General features: G+C 38.8%; 3 protein-coding genes across 3 annotated transcripts; all 3 read right to left on the bottom strand.

Annotated features, from left to right (window-relative positions):
- Nucleotides 1-7,811: 7,811 nt before the first annotated feature.
- On the bottom strand, nucleotides 7,812-9,071 carry LOC149668625 (uncharacterized). Its single transcript, XM_089840852.1, has one exon. It carries the CDS (start codon nucleotides 9,069-9,071, stop codon nucleotides 7,812-7,814), a length of 1,260 nt encoding a protein of 419 aa, XP_089696978.1.
- Nucleotides 9,072-9,113: 42 nt separating this feature from the next.
- Nucleotides 9,114-12,411, bottom strand: LOC149668624 (uncharacterized). Its single transcript, XM_089840851.1, has 3 exons — nucleotides 12,019-12,411; nucleotides 11,639-11,938; nucleotides 9,114-11,576 (listed from the first exon to the last, which is right to left on the bottom strand). The coding sequence occupies exons 1-3, from the start codon at nucleotides 12,409-12,411 to the stop codon at nucleotides 9,114-9,116; spliced, it is 3,156 nt and encodes a 1,051-aa protein (XP_089696977.1).
- Nucleotides 12,412-12,437: 26 nt separating this feature from the next.
- Nucleotides 12,438-17,541, bottom strand: LOC149668623 (uncharacterized). Its single transcript, XM_089840850.1, has 6 exons — nucleotides 17,367-17,541; nucleotides 16,874-17,307; nucleotides 16,494-16,793; nucleotides 13,981-16,431; nucleotides 13,336-13,911; nucleotides 12,438-12,710 (listed from the first exon to the last, which is right to left on the bottom strand). The coding sequence occupies exons 1-6, from the start codon at nucleotides 17,539-17,541 to the stop codon at nucleotides 12,438-12,440; spliced, it is 4,209 nt and encodes a 1,402-aa protein (XP_089696976.1).
- Nucleotides 17,542-21,359: the final 3,818 nt, after the last annotated feature.

Here is a 21,359-nt window from a genome sequence, read left to right as displayed (position 1 = left end):
GACTCTTGCACTACCACCAAACCTTATAAATAAAGCGACATTTGTTTTTGCATTGTCAGCAACGAGTCTAATGACAATAAAACTGCAATTTTTGACTTCTTGAATAACTGTAACGGTTAGATAATAGAGGTATCTTCCTGTTAGCTGCTTAGAGAAGAAAAATGGTGATGGTAATGAAATGGATGTTGAGATGCCATTGATGAGGAAACAGAGAAGTTGATTAGCAAAAACTGGATCACGCTTTTAATTTTAAGTTCTTCCGTGGCTTCAGAATTGTGCCTAGCAAATTTCTCTTCAATGAACTGTGTTGTGTCTTTTTGCAAATAAATGGTCTAGTTTTCGATCATATGTAAGTTGACTGTTGAGTGACATTTCATCAATAGCGATTGATACAACTTTTTCATGATCATTTATATTTTTTTGGCTTCGATTGTTAGCCTCTTTCTTAATGAGGTCAATGATGCCATTTTCTCTATCCATCTTCCCCACATGCGATATTAAAGTTGAAATGCATTGTAACTTGATTTAAGTCCTTGGCAATCTGTAACCCTTCGGTGAACAATATCTCTAAAGCACGCATTGCGTAATATTGTCGTAATCCCACCTAGGCATTTCTTAAGGAAGTTGCGAATTAAATCTAATAAAAACAGCCCCTGGCTAGACTCATTTTCATCAGCTGTTCGTTGTTACTGAGGATAAACACGTAACATAATAATGTCCACAGCAGATTTTAAGAACCTTATTGCGGGTCAAAACTAAGGTTAAATTTCAAGGTAGGTTCATTAACTTTCGAAAATGATTTCTTAATTTACCATAATGGAGCAATACAGGATGGAATATTGCTTCGGTATATGTACAAAGAATTAAAAAATATTAACCTGATTACATAAAACTAAACACACATGTATTAATATGATCAAAATCAATAACACGAAAATCATCCCTAAGGTTTATGACCATGACTTTGAAGAGTTTGTGGAAAAATACAAAAGACAAGGTATTGCACCATACGAAAATAATGGTTCCCAGGACAGTGCCAGTCGACGCCGAGTCTTTGGCAACCCCCATTTACACCCCAAGGCCAAAGTCAAACCCCCCAAATTGCTATACTTTCTCGGGACGGGTCCCGGCCAATTCCTACCCCTAACTCCTTTAAAATTGACCCATTTGGAGGCTCTTTGTCGATTTTTTCCAACTCCCACCCAATACGTCTAAGAAGGGCTAAGATTAGACACACACACCCTGGCGAAAAAATGTGAAATCCTGTGGTCCTCCGAGAAACCTTTTGTACTAGTAGTACCATTCGCGTAGCTACGCTATAGACTCTATTTTCTTTGCTTTATCCTTTCTCAAGGCGTTTAAGGAATTGGATAATCGTAATAAATTTTGTAAGGTATTAGTATTTAAAGAACTATTATTTTGAATGCACATCTGTTGAATGATCTGCACTATTTATTTGTTTTTCGTTCATTGGCGGATGCTATGAGGATATTTCTTTTCTAAATTATATAACGAATTATCGTATAATTTGTCAAATTTAATTTTTTCTAATTTTAAGTTATTGCAAATGGTCATGGAAATTTATGGAATTTTGAGGAAATCTGGAACAGTCAGGAAATATTATTCCAAAAATTTTGCACTAACCCTAATAAAGTTACGGTTTTTACACGTCTTACCAAAAGTTTATATAAGATACGTTCCGCATGTTTGTCACTGGTTAGTGAGAGCTTGTCGCGAAGTGATTGAAGTAGGTCGTAGATTCTCGTAAAGCGACGCCCGGTCAGGCGCTGTCAAAGGCTTAGTTATGAGGACTAGATAGGGAGATGAAAGTCCCTCAAAATTAACCGTGTGTAGTGAATTCTCGCGTTGTCGTTCACGAAATAGCTCGAGCTGTAAGTCTCTAGACGTTACGAAGTGTAGGAAGTGTCATACTTATGAAACATATGTTATAAACTTATCACCTTAACAGAAATGTTTTTTTGTTCAATAAATGATTCGCTATGTTTTATTTTTACTTTATTTTTCGTTATAGGGCAATGGCCAACAAGGAAATAAAAGAAGCTCTTGCTTCGGAACTAAGTTTCATCAATTCCAATTTGCAAATGTTGAAACGTCAATTAGCCCAAAGGAATCGTTCAGTCGACGAATACGGAAGAAAAACGTCAGAACTTAATTTTAATATCTTTTATTTTCGTAGTTATTTGAGTAAAAGATCTGCCCTCAACGAAACTAAACGCTAGTTAGTAATGACAGCTGTCAAATCTATGTACAGTAAACGTGAACCAAAAGGGGGCTAGCGTAATGTTCTTACCTCCCCAGTTTCTTAACTTTAACTGCGCGTGCGCTTCAAGGCTGCCGGTAATTTGTGACTTTAGCATCTGAAGGTTTAGAACCGAATGATAATTACTGAATCGAACGGAATACTACAATCATTACAACAGTCTTGTCGTAGGCAGAGGATGAATCGCGCGCGTCGCGAATCAATAGCAAGCCCGGCCCGTCCCGACCCGACACACGTGCCGTTTCGTAAAGTCGAGCAGTTGCATTTTTTTCCCATAACATCGATGAATTGAATTGATATTTGCTTTAGCGTCTTGTAATATTATTACATTCTTTTAATAAAAGTTCGTCACAACGTCGTATTTGTTCTTAGAAGATTATATTCAAATTATCTTTCATTTGAATTTTGAATTAAGGAGAATCAAGTCTGTCCCGTTCTGAATTTTGAAAATAAAAGCCCGGTCCGGCCCCTTAATTTACAAAATATGTAAATTAAGGAACCGGGCCGAGCGGGGCTCTGCTGGTAAGTTCACCCATACATACATTTTATAATGAACAACCGACCCTGCTAAAACCACCGCGTTTACAAGTTCATAAATGTTAGGTATTTTCTACCAGCCATTGTCAGAAAGTTATTTCTTTCGTCATATGTAGAGGATATTGTCCAAAAATTTGTAGGCTCGTGTTTTTACCAGTGTGCAGACTTTGTGTGGAGAAAGCGATATGTTCCATAAGTATGACACTACGTATACTTCGCAATGCCAGAGACTTACATGGAACACGCGCTATCAAAAGTATATAGATATATAAACAAAAAGTACACTTCGTTGACTCTAGGCTGTCGCCGTGTTATACGAGAAGCCCTACTTTGTCTTAGAATAGTGTCGACACCCTTCTGCGCGTGATTATCCTTAGGTTCATTCTCGACCGTGGCACGTACAGGGTACGAGCCTTGAATAGGCTAATAAAGTAGCAGACGCTATTTGTAGTACCAAGAATTAGTGTTTGGATCATCAGCATCCTGAGAAAAGGAATAACCTTTTATTTGTAGGAGGGGCGCGCGCATACAAGAAAACTATAGACGCGAGTCACGCAACAGGGAAGCGCTCAGTTTCTTCTTAGATTTTCGCGCCACTTTTTTCCCGCCTGTTCGTTAAGTTTCTATCCGTTTCGGAGTGTAGTTTTAAAAGCGCTCTGCAGGATTGACTTAATTTAATTTTAATAAATTAGTTAAAATATGAGTAAAAAAGCAAAGAAGCGCGCTGTGAGTGACGAATTTAACGAAGAAATTCTTCCAACTGAAAAGGAGATTTTCGATGAACTATCTAGTGATGAAGGTAAAGAAAGCGATTCTGAAATGATGAAAAACAAACAAGGTATTAAAGTTGATGAAATGGGTGAAAACAATTAAGTACATAAGATTTTGAATTGGCAGAAAACTCGGCTGATAGAAACTCTTCGGCAGGTATTAAACACGCAAATCATTCAGTAAGTAGCATTTGGAAGTTGGTGAGGTTGGAGATGGGGCTGAATTCAATATTTGCTACTCCATCATTAAGACGAAGACGACGAAGTTGGTAAATCCCTCCAGTATCAGAAAGCATGTTCAAAATAAACACCATGTTGATTTTAGAAGAATGACTTCTGGAGAAATATCTGTTGACCTAAAACGTCAAATGAAAATGGATGAATTACATCAGTGCTGAAATTGCATTCTGCAACTCACCCAGAGGCAGTTGCTATACTGAAAAAATTTGTCTGATGATGGCACTTGATTATCAGCCATTTAGTATTGTGAAAGACATTGGTTTCCAGAAAGTTGTAAACATATGCGACCCAAGGTATAACATTCCTTCAAGAATCACATTCTCCAGGACCATAATTCCAAATATCTACTTAAGGACAATGAATTCCATTAAGCAAGATCATAACGCAGCTGTTGAAGAAGGAGTGGGTCCCTTTCATTTACCACAAATTGTTGGAAATGTAAGAATATAGACAGCTACTTAAGCCTAACTTGCCACTTTGTAAAGAAATATTTCAAGCTAGAAGTATACACAATGGCTAGCATGCCATTTTAGGATCGACACTCAGCCATCAACATTAGATTCGCCATTCAGAAGTACCTGCAAAACATGTTTCCAGTTGCGTAACTTTAAAGGAAAAGGCCATCTAACTTTAAAACTATTTTCTAAAGAGTATGCTTTAATACCTTGCAATTCCTTCAGTTGATCAAGATTATCTTATTAGTTAATTTATGATATATATTTATGTCTCGAAAATTGGTTATTTATAAAAGGTGCCATTTTTTCTCCGTTTTTAGTAAATTCTCAATTTTGTGACGTATGCCGGCCCTTGTATTGTCATTGGCTCTCTAGCCGCTTCTAGTCCACCACTACTTTTTCAGGAGTCGGCTGCTTACGGAAGGTAGGTCAAAAATATTTACATATACTTCACGTTCTCCTTCTTGTTTGGCAATTGGCTGTTCGTAACGATACAAATTAAAAATGAAAAATTGTGTAAATGAAGGATGCCAGAATCTAATTTGCGAATCCATGAGGTTATTTGGTGTTCCAAATATAATTAAATATCCCGATTTTGTAATGCTATGCGTTAAGTACGCTCGGGATGATATTCAGAAACTTTATGAAAAAATAACTAAGCCTTTGCTCACGGATCCTGTTATGATATGGAAAAAAGATGTTATTTTTGAAGAACCGGCCATATAAGGTTTGTCAGGCACACTTTAATGAAAAATGCTTCAAAATTGATCTAAGAGCTAAATAATACATAAAAAAACGTAGCAAAAGTCGATCTTATTCACGGTTCTTATTAAACAAATTTTGATTTCCAAACCTACGCAAACGTTGATTTTGTAAACAAAACCAGTCCTCCCTTCAGAGCCATGCATTTAGAGTTCTACGTCTACGATTTGAGAGTCAATTAATATAGGCAATCAAACCAAAAACTTTGAAGAAGAAATCGTTGAACAACCTTTTACAGCCAGTGTCGCTACTCAAACTTGTAACAATAAATTTATGGTAGATAAAACTCCTTCAGTTCAAGATAAATCATCCCAAGTTGATATTCAAGAATTTAATTTCAAATTGCTAGTTGATCAATTAAGACTCAGATTCATATAGTGAGAATAAAATTAAAGAAAGTATAGCCCTCGAAATATATTACTCAAGAAAACTTTAAATAGAACATTCTTACGCACTTCCTTCATCAAATCCCACTGAATCAGACACACATATTGAAACTGTTATTGTCAATTCAAGCCTAGTGTGTTAAATCACAAGCAAATGCCCGTTCATCAATGATTTGTCACCAATAGCATCAGCAAGTAATTTTACCAATGTTAGTACCGAAACTTCAACCAAACATTGTCAAGATCCCTCTTTTTATTAGCCAAGCGAAATGGAGAGTGAGGATTTCTGTGATGATTCATTCCGACCAATGGCGCCGCCAGGATTTTTTACAGATAGGCTAAGGAAGATTTGGGAGGCCCCTTATAAAATTTCAAGAGAAAAATTTAGTTGCCCAGTGTCGATAATATTAAATTAACAACTATTTTTATCATATTGTTTATATAGGGAAGTTTAATATATTAAAGTTCAGTATTATCAGACATTATTGTATACTCTATTGTTTGTGAAAATAAAAACATGGAGTCGGAAAGAGAGGGAGATAGCCCCCTATGAGGTCACTGTGCACTATCGATATGGTGAGGAAAAGGGAAATCGGTTTACCAAAAGGAGTCTGACCTCGAAGTTTTATAGGACCAGGAGGAACGGGAGAGAAGAAGGTTGGGTGAGAAGCGCGAAACAAACAAGATGACCCAAGGGCTGAGCTCATAATTTTAGCCACATCGTAACGAATAAAAAATTTCAGTGAATTGCCCCTCGATGCGCTACCTTCAAGTGTGATATAATGATTACTACTTCAATTCGTTTTCTTCTGTTAAAATTATAATAGCGCGACACAAATAGGAAACTTGCGCACCCTTTAACAGTCCAAAAATGATTAATAGTAACGCATTAGTAAACCCTTAATTGAAGTAAAGAAAGTCAGACTAATTGGTTCCTCGATGCGCTATCTTTAACTGTGCTAATATGATTGCCCGTAATCTGTAGATCAATAACTTACCTAATTCTTTCTTAATTGTAATAGTAAGACACAAACAGAAAACTTGCGTGAGTAACTCCACAATAACGCATACCTAAACCTTAATTGAAGTACAGAAAATCCCTGACCTGGACCGTAATCCTTACGTTCATAAATTTATTTATGTAACAAGTTGGGAAAACCAAAATTTTACCTCTCCGAGTCGAGGAAAAGACTAGTATCTGACTCACTATCGAAATACTAAACCTACATTTTTCGCTTTGTTTTGTCTAAGGAAGCTTAAATCATCTAATAGTTTTGTTTAAATTGCCTAAATCTATTATCATCCGCTAATCCTATGTTTCAAACCATTATTTACAAAGGAATATAAAAGTTATATCTTAAATTTTATTCTCTGATGCATAACAGTAGTTTTGCTTTATATAACGTTTAATTTAGAATAAAATCTGTGAGACACGATTTCCATTAGAACACACCTTTACGAGAAGATGTTGTTTCCTTTCTAACGAAAAACTGAACTTTTCTTTTGAGTTTTTCAAGGTTATAGAACTGAAAGGGTTTCTTTTACCTTAGTGTTTATCTCGGTAATTTTAAAGTTCACTTTCAAATCATAAATCTGTATTTAATCTCTAGTCTCCCTAATTAAAACAACATGAAATGTCCTAAACGTTTCTCTAATTTTCATTATAACCAATTTATGCAAAACTACTAAAGGCTACTTCGAACCAAAAAAACTTGTGCGTCCAAAACAAGGTTCTGGGAAAACCCACTTATGTTAAGTAAGTCCACAGAATTAATTATAATAAAATATTTATTGACTGTGCTAATCAAGTGTCCAATATAAACTGACTACAAAATAGCTAGCTCATTTATGAGGAAACCTCGTTATTCGCTATAGGTGGGGCGCGCTATTAAATAGATCAGGGTATACTAGTGGCGAGACTAACAATATATGTTCGTGAATTTGAAGTTTAAAAGAAAACAAACTAACGTAACAACTAAATACTTTATTAACCAAAAAAGACCGATTGGATATATTTGGCTTACGACTTAGGCGATATAATAACAACTGATAATTTTTAGTGCACCTTCCTTATATAGTCAATTTAAAAAATATGTAGTTATCTCTGTATTAAATTTATACATTAAAAAACCATAAAAAAGATTATTGTTCACAACATTCCGCTCGCCTTGATTTATCAAGTTTAAGTTAATTTACATAGTTTTACAATGGGTCGTTTAACTTCATCTTTTTCGCTAGTCTTCAATGTTACTACGCGTACGTTCCCATCAGGTCCTGGATGAAGCTTTAATATTCGTCCAAGTTTCCATTTTGTGGGTGGAAGATCGTTGTCTTTAAGTACAACCAGATCGCCAATTTCTTGGTTCTCCCGGACAGTTGTTCATTTAGGTCTTTGTTGCAACCGTGCAAGGTATTCGTTTCTCCATCGCTTCCAAAAGTGTTGCAGTGATTGCTGGCCAATTTGCCATCGAGACAGCCTATTGGTCTTAATTGAAGTAAGATCTGGCTCAGGAATAGCGGTGAGTGGACCACCAATTAAAAAATGTCCCGGCGTCAATGCTGCTAGGTCATCGGGGTTTGTGCTAAGGCTAGTTGGAGGTCTGGAATTTAGGCATGCTTCAATCTGGCATAGAAGTGTCTGCATCTCTTCGTAGTTAAGGTTAGTACTACCGACGACTCTCCTTAAATGATATTTTACAGACTTAACGCCTGCTTCCCATAAGCCTCCGAAATGAGGAGCGGCTGGTGGATTGAACCGCCAGGTTATCCCTTCGTCCGCCATCCATCTCAAGACTGGTTCTTCGCTTGTTGTTTTGATGATAGACTTCATAAATTCCTTCATTTCTCGATCCGCACCGACAACGTTTGTACCGCAATCGCTAAAGATCGCCTTGCTCTTACCCCGTCTAGCGCTGAAGCGTTTCAAGGCTGCCAGGAAGGCCTTTGACGTCAGATCGCTCACCAACTCAAGATGTATGGCTCTAGTTGTAAAGCAGGCATATACGGCAACATATGACTTGTACATTTTTTGGCCTCGACCCTTGAGTACCCGTAGTAGGAACGGTCCCGAATAGTCAACACCACATTTAAGAAACGCTCTGGCAGGATTTACTCTCGTAGCGGGAAGATCACCCATCATCTGTGCTGACGTTTTAGCTTGCAGTCGGACACATCGCATGCATCTACGTAAATGATATCTAATTGCGTCTCGAATCCCGAAAATCCAAAATCGTCCTTGAAGGGTTGTCATCAGTAATTGTGCACCACCGTGTAGACTACGCATATGCTCGTCGTTGATCAAGAGATCAGTTAGTTTACTTCGTCGAGGTAGAATGATCGGTTGCTTTTGATCAATTGGCAGTGTTGCATGGCGAAGACGTCCTCCAACTCGGAGAAGACCATTGGATGCAATATATGGGTTCAACGAGAGCAGTTTACTTTTACTAGGTAGCGGTTTATTTGCCTTGAAAAACACGATGTCAGCTTCAAAATGCTCGTACTGCGTTACACAAATCCAATGGTGAAATGCGATTTCTAGCTCTTCGCTTGACAGAGATCCGATTCGCCTGGCTTCCCTTGGACTACGTGTATTGGTGATGAACCGAAGAATATATGCTGTCACGTGCTTCAACGTTGGCATTGAAGAGAATTTGAATTTCATTAATATTGAATTGTCCAACTTCTAGTGATTTACAACCACCTTAACAGGTTTTTCTTCAATCTTGCATTCTATTGGTTCCGCGGTAAGTGAGTGCGTGTCAACCTCGAGATTCAACAGCCATTGAGGTCCTAGCCACCAGAGTTCATATTCTTTCAGCTCTCGTACTAGTATTCCTCGTGAAGCACTGTCTGCCGGGTTGAATTCGCCTGGTACATGGTGCCATTTCGCAGTTGGAATTAACTGTTGGATCTCGGAAACTCGATTTGCGACAAATGTTGTCCAGCGTTGGGGTTGTGACATGAGCCAGGCTAGGACCACCTTCGAATCGGTCCATCCATGAATTTCTTTAATTTCCAACTTTAGAGGTTCTATAACAAGAATTAGTAGTTTGGCCAGTAGGACTGCACCACAAAGTTCGAGTCTCGGAATTGTAATGGTTTTCAATGGGGCTACTCGAGTTTTTGCTGCCACCAGTCGAACCTTAACTTTTCCATCTGCATTAATCGTTCGAAGATAAACGGCTGCTGCGAAGGCGTTTTCAGATGCATCAGAAAATCCATGTAGGCTGACTTGTTGCCGATCGCTTTGCGATATATAGCGTGGCGCTTTGATGTTTTCAATTTCCGGAAGCTTTTCCTTAAATGCATTCCATTTCTGAATTAGCTCAAGGGATAATTCTTCATCCCAGCCGTTTTTTTCCCGCCACATGTCTTGGATTAGCATCTTGTTTCTAATGGTAACAGGTGCCAGCCATCCCAGTGGGTCGAAGATCCTAGCAACATCCGATAATATTGTTCGTTTAGTTACTACAACTCGCTCTGGTGGGAACGACACGATGAACCGGAATTGGTCAAGCGCTGGATGACAATATAGTCCTAGAGTCTTAATCGTCTCATCGCTCTCGATTGCTAACGGTCCTTGTATCTCCTTCAGCTCCACTGGTAGTGTTTCAAGTAGTGCTTGACTGTTAGATGCCCATTTTCGTAGCTCAAATCCTCCGCTTTTACACATATCAAGTAGTTGCGCTTGTAACTCGAGTGCCTCTTTAATTGATTTAGCTCCGGACATCAGGTCATCCATATAAAAGTCTTCGACGAGTACCTTGGCAGCCAATGGAAATCGTTTTGCTTCATCAGTAGCCAGTTGCTCAAGAACCTTAGTCGCTTGGTATGGTGCTGATGCTGTTCCATACGTAACAGTTAGAAGTCGGTATTCTTCAATTGGAATTTCTTTGCTTTCTCTCCAGAAAGTTATTTGATAATCAGCATCGTCCAGGTGAATCCGTATCTGCTGATACATCTTGGCCAGATCGGCTGTTATCGCTATGAATGGTAGTCGAAATCTGATTAGTAAATTCACCAAATCCTCTTGAAGTCTCGGCCCCACTAAGAGTGCATCATTGAGCGATCTTCCGTTAGACGTTTTTGCTGACGCATCAAAAACCACTCTTAGTTTAGTAGTTGTGCTCGCTTCCTTTAGTACACCATGATGTGGTAAGTAGTATTTGCCTTTTGTCTTGTCTGCGGCGGATTGAATCAGCTCCATGTGTCCTAGCGTTTGGTATTCTTGCATGAACTGACGATACTGATTGTATAGTTGTGGGTTTGATTGTTGTCGATGCTCTGTTTGCAGAAAACGACGCATTGCTATGTTTCTTGAATCACCAAGTTCAGTCGTATTCCGAAATGGTAATCGTACGATGTATCTTCCGTACTCGTCTCGACTATGAATGTTCTTAAAATGTTCCTCACATTGTGCTTCGTCTGTTGTCATGAGTTTTCGTCGTGGAAATTCTTCTAGTTCCCATAATTTCTGAATTTGTTCGAGGATTTGACATTGGTTGACCGATATTTCGCTTCCCTTCTCTTCCTTGCCAATTGGTCCAGCTACTGCCCAGCCAAATACTGTGTTGAAGGCGCTCGGTTGACCTCGTGGACCCTTGAGCTGACCATCCTGTATGATCTCGACAAACACGTCGGCCCCAAGAAGAATGTCGATATCCCCAGTTTTATAAAACGTAGGGTCTGCTAACTTCAGATTGTTGAGATAAGACCAGTTCTTAGAGTGAATGTTGTTGCTTGGGAGCCTCCCGGTAACTCTTCTTAGGACGAAAACTTCAACCGTTAGTTGAACTGGATTTCCCAATCTCGTGTTGATACATAGTGTCATCGAGCTGTGCGATGAACCAGCTCTACTCAATCCAATTCCGGAGACGGTTATGTTCACTTGTTTTCTTGGCAATCTGAGACCTTGGGCGCATCGTTCCGTTATAAAACTTGCTTCCGAGCTAGAATCCAGTAATGCTCGAATTAGATGAAGGTTGCCATCATAGTCCATGACTTGGACTACTGTGGTTGTTAGTAGTACTCCAACTGTTGTCGATGTCATTGCTTTCCTGGTTTCGGGTTTTGATACTAAATCCTTGTCAATCTTGGATTGCTGGTTGTCATCGTGAAGTAGAGTATTGTGTTTAGCTGACACTTCCTACACCTGCCCGCCTTGCAGTTGCTTGACCGATGATCAGCCTTCAGGCAATTAAAACACACCGAGTGTTTATGGACCATGTTCCACCGTTCCTTGATCGATGCTGCCAGAAATGTTGTACATTTGAATACCAAGTGCTGTTCGCCGCATATGTAACATTTTTCCCGGTGAGTGTCTACATGGTAAACCTTTCTGACTGGCGTAATCGAAGTGAATCTAGCTTTGATGCTGCTCGTACTTGCTTCCGCTACACTTAGTGCTCTTGCTCTTTGGTCAATGAAGGTAACCAACTCTTCATATTTTGGCCTCTCCACTCCATTCAAGGATAATTCCCAATGTCGTCGACTCTCCTGGTCCAACTTCTAGTTGACGATGAATGAATGGCGTAGTAGAATGGCGTGCAATATTGGAGAGGTTCCTTTAAAACTTTCAATGATCTTACGCATTCAGCAGTTGTATCTATGATTCGACGAAGGCCGCTACTTGATTCACTGATAACGCTTGGTTGGTCAAATAGGCGTTGAATATGAGCGTCAATTATTTCTCGTGTGTTGTTGTATCGTTTTGTCAAAATATCCCATGCTTCAGGATAGTTATCATCGGTTACCGGGATAGTGTGGATCAATAGTAATGCTTCATCTCGGAGCGAAGACTTGAGATATTGAAACTTTTGTCCTGATGATAAGGTTGTATTGTTGTGTACCGTCGCTGTGAAGAGGTCATGAAACGACAGCCATTCCGTATGGCTTCCTCCAAAGACGGGCAATTCCATTTTAGGCAATTTGAAGTCGGCGTTCTGTCTGACCAGATTACTTTTAGTTTTTCGATTGAGCATCGATTTGAAGGCAAAGGCTTCTGCTTCTAGTCGTTCGATGACTTGAAATCGTTGAAATCGGCGTCATGCTCATCCACCTCCTTGTCTGCACAAAGATTACTGATAACTTGATGTATATCTTCGAGATCGCTTGAATGTTTTTCAAGTTTCGAAAGATATAGCTCAATATCCGCGACCTCGATGTCTTCTTCCTCCTTGGTTGTTAGTATACCCTCGTATCTTGTTGCTTGTCCCTTGATCCATCTGCGTTTCTTCAAGCTCAATTCAAGTGTCATGATGGTTAATGATATTGCATTGTACTAGTCGTTATGACGGTAGATGTAACTTCAAATATCCCACAAAATATATTGGCGGAACGTCTTCTTGGCTTAGTTGTAACTTAAACCACGGTAAAGACGATCCGGCTCGACGGACCAAATAATTTCCGTGAATTTGAAGTTTAAAAGAAAACAAACTAACGTAACAACTTAATTACTTTATTAAAAATTAAAATAGAACGGTTGGATATGTGTAGCTGAGGCGATATAATAACAACTGCGCTAATTTTTAGTGCACCTTCCTTATATAGTCAATTTGAAAAATATGTAGTTATCTCTGTATTAAATTTATACATTAAAAAATCATAAAAAAGATTATTGTTCACAACAATACTTTTCATACTTAGGTTTGTTTTCTCTAAAAATGAACTGTCCAAATAAACCTGAAGAACCTTAGCTATTACATCACTCGGTACATCATTTTTTTTGTAAGTCACTCTCAAACCTTTTGACCATACAGGATTTCTCCAACTGATTTAAGCTAGATATTTCATCTGCTACAAACTGAATCGTCGAATTTGGCAACAACATTTTTGCCTGAAGTTTTAAAGCAGGCATATACGGCAACATATGACTTGTACATTTTTTGGCCTCGACCCTTGAGTACCCGTAGTAGGAACGGTCCCGAATAGTCAACACCACATTTAAGAAACGCTCTGGCAGGATTTACTCTCGTAGCGGGAAGATCACCCATCATCTGTGCTGACGTTTTAGCTTGCAGTCGGACACATCGCATGCATCTACGTAAATGATATCTAATTGCGTCTCGAATCCCGAAAATCCAAAATCGTCCTTGAAGGGTTGTCATCAGTAATTGTGCACCACCGTGTAGACTACGCATATGCTCGTCGTTGATCAAGAGATCAGTTAGTTTACTTCGTCGAGGTAGAATGATCGGTTGCTTTTGATCAATTGGCAGTGTTGCATGGCGAAGACGTCCTCCAACTCGGAGAAGACCATTGGATGCAATATATGGGTTCAACGAGAGCAGTTTACTTTTACTAGGTAGCGGTTTATTTGCCTTGAAAAACACGATGTCAGCTTCAAAATGCTCGTACTGCGTGACACGAATCCAATGGTGAAATGCGATTTCTAGCTCTTCGCTTGACAGAGATCCGATTCGCCTGGCTTCCCTTGGACTACGTGTATTGGTGATGAACCGAAGAATATATGCTGTCACGTGCTTCAACGTTGGCATTGAAGAGAATTTGAATTTCATTAATATTGAATTGTCCAACTTCTAGTGATTTACAACCACCTTAACAGGTTTTTCTTCAATCTTGCATTCTATTGGTTCCGCGGTAAGTGAGTGCGTGTCAACCTCGAGATTCAACAGCCATTGAGGTCCTAGCCACCAGAGTTCATATTCTTTCAGCTCTCGTACTAGTATTCCTCGTGAAGCACTGTCTGCCGGGTTGAATTCGCCTGGTACATGGTGCCATTTCGCAGTTGGAATTAACTGTTGGATCTCGGAAACTCGATTTGCGACAAATGTTGTCCAGCGTTGGGGTTGTGACATGAGCCAGGCTAGGACCACCTTCGAATCGGTCCATCCATGAATTTCTTTAATTTCCAACTTTAGAGGTTCTATAACAAGAATTAGTAGTTTGGCCAGTAGGACTGCACCACAAAGTTCGAGTCTCGGAATTGTAATGGTTTTCAATGGGGCTACTCGAGTTTTTGCTGCCACCAGTCGAACCTTAACTTTTCCATCTGCATTAATCGTTCGAAGATAAACGGCTGCTGCGAAGGCGTTTTCAGATGCATCAGAAAATCCATGTAGGCTGACTTGTTGCCGATCGCTTTGCGATATATAGCGTGGCGCTTTGATGTTTTCAATTTCCGGAAGCTTTTCCTTAAATGCATTCCATTTCTGAATTAGCTCAAGGGATAATTCTTCATCCCAGCCGTTTTTTTCCCGCCACATGTCTTGGATTAGCATCTTGTTTCTAATGGTAACAGGTGCCAGCAATCCCAGTGGGTCGAAGATCCTAGCAACATCCGATAATATTGTTCGTTTAGTTACTACAACTCGCTCTGGTGGGAACGACACGATGAACCGGAATTGGTCAAGCGCTGGATGACAATATAGTCCTAGAGTCTTAATCGTCTCATCGCTCTCGATTGCTAACGGTCCTTGTATCTCCTTCAGCTCCACTGGTAGTGTTTCAAGTAGTGCTTGACTGTTAGATGCCCATTTTCGTAGCTCAAATCCTCCGCTTTTACACATATCAAGTAGTTGCGCTTGTAACTCGAGTGCCTCTTTAATTGATTTAGCTCCGGACATCAGGTCATCCATATAAAAGTCTTCGACGAGTACCTTGGCAGCCAATGGAAATCGTTTTGCTTCATCAGTAGCCAGTTGCTCAAGAACCTTAGTCGCTTGGTATGGTGCTGATGCTGTTCCATACGTAACAGTTAGAAGTCGGTATTCTTCAATTGGAATTTCTTTGCTTTCTCTCCAGAAAGTTATTTGATAATCAGCATCGTCCAGGTGAATCCGTATCTGCTGATACATCTTGGCCAGATCGGCTGTTATCGCTATGAATGGTAGTCGAAATCTGATTAGTAAATTCACCAAATCCTCTTGAAGTCTCGGCCCCACTAAGAGTGCATCATTGAGCGATCTTCCGTTAGACGTTTTTGCTGACGCATCAAAAACCACTCTTAGTTTAGTAGTTGTGCTCGCTTCCTTTAGTACACCATGATGTGGTAAGTAGTATTTGCCTTTTGTCTTGTCTGCGGCGGATTGAATCAGCTCCATGTGTCCTAGCGTTTGGTATTCTTGCATGAACTGACGATACTGATTGTATAGTTGTGGGTTTGATTGTTGTCGATGCTCTGTTTGCAGAAAACGACGCATTGCTATGTTTCTTGAATCACCAAGTTCAGTCGTATTCCGAAATGGTAATCGTACGATGTATCTTCCGTACTCGTCTCGACTATGAATGTTCTTAAAATGTTCCTCACATTGTGCTTCGTCTGTTGTCATGAGTTTTCGTCGTGGAAATTCTTCTAGTTCCCATAATTTCTGAATTTGTTCGAGGATTTGACATTGGTTGACCGATATTTCGCTTCCCTTCTCTTCCTTGCCAATTGGTCCAGCTACTGCCCAGCCAAATACTGTGTTGAAGGCGCTCGGTTGACCTCGTGGACCCTTGAGCTGACCATCCTGTATGATCTCGACAAACACGTCGGCCCCAAGAAGAATGTCGATATCCCCAGTTTTATAAAACGTAGGGTCTGCTAACTTCAGATTGTTGAGATAAGACCAGTTCTTAGAGTGAATGTTGTTGCTTGGGAGCCTCCCGGTAACTCTTCTTAGGACGAAAACTTCAACCGTTAGTTGAACTGGATTTCCCAATCTCGTGTTGATACATAGTGTCATCGAGCTGTGCGATGAACCAGCTCTACTCAATCCAATTCCGGAGACGGTTATGTTCACTTGTTTTCTTGGCAATCTGAGACCTTGGGCGCATCGTTCCGTTATAAAACTTGCTTCCGAGCTAGAATCCAGTAATGCTCGAATTAGATGAAGGTTGCCATCATAGTCCATGACTTGGACTACTGTGGTTGTTAGTAGTACTCCAACTGTTGTCGATGTCATTGCTTTCCTGGTTTCGGGTTTTGATACTAAATCCTTGTCAATCTTGGATTGCTGGTTGTCATCGTGAAGTAGAGTATTGTGTTTAGCTGACACTTCCTACACCTGCCCGCCTTGCAGTTGCTTGACCGATGATCAGCCTTCAGGCAATTAAAACACACCGAGTGTTTATGGACCATGTTCCACCGTTCCTTGATCGATGCTGCCAGAAATGTTGTACATTTGAATACCAAGTGCTGTTCGCCGCATATGTAACATTTTTCCCGGTGAGTGTCTACATGGTAAACCTTTCTGACTGGCGTAATCGAAGTGAATCTAGCTTTGATGCTGCTCGTACTTGCTTCCGCTACACTTAGTGCTCTTGCTCTTTGGTCAATGAAGGTAACCAACTCTTCATATTTTGGCCTCTCCACTCCATTCAAGGATAATTCCCAATGTCGTCGACTCTCCTGGTCCAACTTCTAGTTGACGATGAATGAATGGCGTAGTAGAATGGCGTGCAATATTGGAGAGGTTCCTTTAAAACTTTCAATGATCTTACGCATTCAGCAGTTGTATCTATGATTCGACGAAGGCCGCTACTTGATTCACTGATAACGCTTGGTTGGTCAAATAGGCGTTGAATATGAGCGTCAATTATTTCTCGTGTGTTGTTGTATCGTTTTGTCAAAATATCCCATGCTTCAGGATAGTTATCATCGGTTACCGGGATAGTGTGGATCAATAGTAATGCTTCATCTCGGAGCGAAGACTTGAGATATTGAAACTTTTGTCCTGATGATAAGGTTGTATTGTTGTGTACCGTCGCTGTGAAGAGGTCATGAAACGACAGCCATTCCGTATGGCTTCCTCCAAAGACGGGCAATTCCATTTTAGGCAATTTGAAGTCGGCGTTCTGTCTGACCAGATTACTTTTAGTTTTTCGATTGAGCATCGATTTGAAGGCAAAGGCTTCTGCTTCTAGTCGTTCGATGACTTGAAATCGTTGAAATCGGCGTCATGCTCATCCACCTCCTTGTCTGCACAAAGATTACTGATAACTTGATGTATATCTTCGAGATCGCTTGAATGTTTTTCAAGTTTCGAAAGATATAGCTCAATATCCGCGACCTCGATGTCTTCTTCCTCCTTGGTTGTTAGTATACCCTCGTATCTTGTTGCTTGTCCCTTGATCCATCTGCGTTTCTTCAAGCTCAATTCAAGTGTCATGATGGTTAATGATATTGCATTGTACTAGTCGTTATGACGGTAGATGTAACTTCAAATATCCCACAAAATATATTGGCGGAACGTCTTCTTGGCTTAGTTGTAACTTAAACCACGGTAAAGACGATCCGGCTCGACGGACCAAATAATTTCCGTGAATTTGAAGTTTAAAAGAAAACAAACTAACGTAACAACTTAATTACTTTATTAAAAATTAAAATAGAACGGTTGGATATGTGTAGCTGAGGCGATATAATAACAACTGCGCTAATTTTTAGTGCACCTTCCTTATATAGTCAATTTGAAAAATATGTAGTTATCTCTGTATTAAATTTATACATTAAAAAATCATAAAAAAGATTATTGTTCACAACAATACTTTTCATACTTAGGTTTGTTTTCTCTAAAAATGAACTGTCCAAATAAACCTGAAGAACCTTAGCTATTACATCACTCGGTACATCATTTTTTTTGTAAGTCACTCTCAAACCTTTTGACCATACAGGATTTCTCCAACTGATTTAAGCTAGATATTTCATCTGCTACAAACTGAATCGTCGAATTTGGCAACAACATTTTTGCCTGAAGTTTTAAATAAAACAAACCGAGGTTTGTAGCAAATAGTTCAAACGAATCCGGTTCAGAATTATAAAATAGTTCGGAAGTTGACTCTGTAAGCTCTGTGCCTTGATCATGTTGAATATCCTCGTTATTTTGATCAAATGAAAAGTGCACACTATTATAATCTTCATCAGTATAACCATCAGTTCCATTTTCAGTGAAAATCGACTTCGATTTATACTCCGTTTTGTGTTTACGATTAAAATGACACCTAAGTGACGTTAAACTTCCATATTCTCGAAGGCTACACCCAACCAGCGGGCATTAGAATATAACACCTTTATCTCCATCATGGTTTTTCAAATGAAGGGAAAGGCTCCTTAATAAACCGCATCGGAAATGGCAAATATTGCAGTGAAATTCATGTGAACTTGATGAAACTTCATGACTTTTTTCTGCCGCTAATTTTGGTGAGCAGTTTTTGTTTAATAGTGACTTATGGGAGCGATACGAGTGGGTTTTGAAAGTGTTAAATTTATGAAAGCTTTTGTCACATAACGCGCAAAAATATGTAACTGATGGGAGATACTTGTGATAAGAGCAATGTTTAAAGTACGATCCAAAACTTCAGCCAATTGATAAACCTCACAAATATCGTTTGTTTTTTCGGCCTTGGTCCAAACCAAGACGTTTTTTTATAATATCTGTTACTTCAGTCTTAATGTAATTAAATTTTGAATAGTTATGTTTGCTTTACCGTCATACATTTGGGGTTGATCTATTTCTAATTGCTTAAAGAAGTACTTAAGTATCGTTAATTACATTTAACTTATATCCAATAACATTGATTTCGATTAGCATATAATGTTGCACTTTATGACGGTATTTGAAATATGGAAGAAAAATATTTGTTTCGTACTGTCGAGATCAGACCAACAGCTTCCTTTATGTACAACCCCCAGTACTGCCAACGGGTGATGTCATACTAAATTATACAGGGTGTAAATAAATGTTTAGAATTCATGTTTTATTGTATGCAAGTGACAACGAGTGACAAGGTACAAAAAGAATACTGGAGAATGCAACAAAATATTTTAAAGCACTGTCCTACGATTAGTCTTAGAACGTGGGCCTCAAATTGCAACCTCTTAACTGTTTGGAAAACACCTCAACGTAAATATTCGACGTTTCTACCATTGTGGTTTAGGCACTCTTCCAGACGACTGTCCATGTCTTGCAATACAATTGCAAGCAGTAAACTCATGACGCATGGTAAGACTAATGGTATTGCCATCTTACAAAATCCTCGTCCGTTAATGCTTGATGTAGGGGGGTATGATAATGCCGGTAGTGATGCCCTTGTAAATTGGCACAAACATTAGAATGGCTTAGTGCAACTTCTTGTTCCACCGCTCTACTATTAGCATGAATTGGCTTCAAAACGTGCTACGATGTCAAAATCTCTATCCTCATTACAGACTATACAGTCTCTCCTACGTTCACGATCTTGCACTACCGAAATCACGAAGGTGCTCGCCAATGTCGGAAAAGGTGCTTCGCACCGGATGTTGTCGGTGTCGAAACCGTTCCGCATAAAACACTGCCTTTAGTTGAACGTTACTGCGACCTTCACCCAAAATAAACATCCTGTCCAATTTGTCCTGGTTGGAATAGGTTGGCATTTTGCTAGGAAACTAGACTATCTACTGTAATTCTACTACTTAGTTCCTACACTGAAGACCCTGTATATCAAAAGGGACCGGAAGTACCTCAAAGATGAGTTTTCAAAGATTGCCAGATTGAGCTGGTCATGGGATTTAAAGTGATGAAGGTCGCTTTAACGTTCAACAAGTGACACCGCGGTATGTTTTTGGTGCTCCAATGTCCTCACTCGATAGGTTCAAACAATTACCATCCTGGTTTTTCGGCTCATCGTTGCGGTATTGCCGGTCCCATTAGAAATACAAGGTCTGTAGTGTTACAATTGTAACAATACTCCTGTTAGAAAGGCACACATAATGTACCCCCTTCCCCCCAAAAAACTTTTAAATTTCGCGCCTTTTCAATAGCTCTCTTTTCAATATGGGAAAAATGCTTTTAAATGACAATTTATTTAAGTGTAAGAATTAAACAGGAAAATGGAGGTTGAGTGTAAGACAAGTGTAGTTTTAATTATAATTTTTTAGCTTAATTATAAGGTATCCATAAATTTTTTAAAAACATTCGTGTTTTGGGTTGATTTCACATTAATTATACTTGATTAAGATTAATTTAACGGTTTCTCTAGTGTGGATTTAGTTTATAATACAAGTTTCGATAAAATATTAACTTTAATTGCAATTACCCTAAAATATGTAAGCGCTTTTGATGTATTTTAATGAATTAAATTAATTTGAAAGTGAAATAGGAAACATCTGTGTGTGGCTGTACGAAAAACTAGTGATGTTTTAATCTTAATTTGAGCGCGGTTCGGGATAGTGGATTAAGCTTAAAAGTATAATTTATTTGAATTTTTTACCCTAATTGCAACGTTTTGTGAAGTTTAACATTTTTGCCAGTCATTATTTTACCCAAAACTTTGAATTTCGCGCCAATTAATGTACATTAAAAATAGTTTAAATTAACTTAAGTGTGAAATAGAAAACATTGGGATTTACCATTGGCTTGGGTAGTTTTAAATAAGATTAAAAGTCATTTGAGTTTTTATCCAAAAAATTAATATATTTGATTAAATTTCATGTTAATTATATTTAATTGAGTGACAATTAACGTAGGATTGTGTTTCGGCAGTTTAAATTTAGGTTATAAAATGTCTTTCAATATATACTTAACGTTAATTGCAATTTTTAGTGGAGTTTTTGACTCTTATTTTACCCTAAAATTTCGAATTTCGCGCCTATTAATGAACTTTAAAGATAATTTCAATTGACTTCAGTGTGAAATAGAAAACATGGGGCTATACCAACAGCTTGTCCAGTTTTAATCTTAATTAAGTGATTTATTTAAAAGCTACTCGAGTTCTCATCCCAAATATGTACATTTAATCTTTAAATTCACGCTAATTATACTTAATTAAGTTGAAATTTATGAAGGATTGAGGTTTGGCAGTGTTGATTTAGCTTTTAAAATGAGTTTCAAATCACCTTAATTGTAAAGTTCAGAAGAGTTTTTCATTCTTGCCAACACATTGCGTTCAATTTTTATCATACCCCGTGCTAAATTTGCGGTAAGAATAATGTCGACATCAACATTTTGGAAGT

Source organism: Phalangium opilio, unplaced genomic scaffold (genome assembly GCF_054372755.1).
Source record: "Phalangium opilio isolate 3A_F unplaced genomic scaffold, DU_Popi_V2 ptg000055l_1, whole genome shotgun sequence".
NCBI lineage: Eukaryota > Metazoa > Arthropoda > Arachnida > Opiliones > Phalangiidae > Phalangium > Phalangium opilio.
Note: the sequence above shows the minus strand (reverse complement) of the source record. Positions and strands in the feature narration are given on the sequence as shown.

Coding starts and splice junctions, on each gene's coding strand:
- LOC149668625 (XM_089840852.1), bottom strand. CDS start 9,071: ATGCCAACGTTGAAGCACGTGACAGCATATATTCTTCGGTTCATCACC.
- LOC149668624 (XM_089840851.1), bottom strand. CDS start 12,411: ATGCTCAATCGAAAAACTAAAAGTAATCTGGTCAGACAGAACGCCGAC. Junction 11,939..12,018: donor TAGATACAACTGCTGAATGC/GTAAGATCATTG, acceptor ATCGTCAACTAG/AAGTTGGACCAGGAGAGTCG. Junction 11,577..11,638: donor ACATGGTCCATAAACACTCG/GTGTGTTTTAAT, acceptor GGGCAGGTGTAG/GAAGTGTCAGCTAAACACAA.
- LOC149668623 (XM_089840850.1), bottom strand. CDS start 17,541: ATGACACTTGAATTGAGCTTGAAGAAACGCAGATGGATCAAGGGACAA. Junction 13,912..13,980: donor AAAAACCTGTTAAGGTGGTT/GTAAATCACTAG, acceptor CCAACGTTGAAG/CACGTGACAGCATATATTCT. Junction 12,711..13,335: donor CGGGACCGTTCCTACTACGG/GTACTCAAGGGT, acceptor CATAACGACTAG/TACAATGCAATATCATTAAC.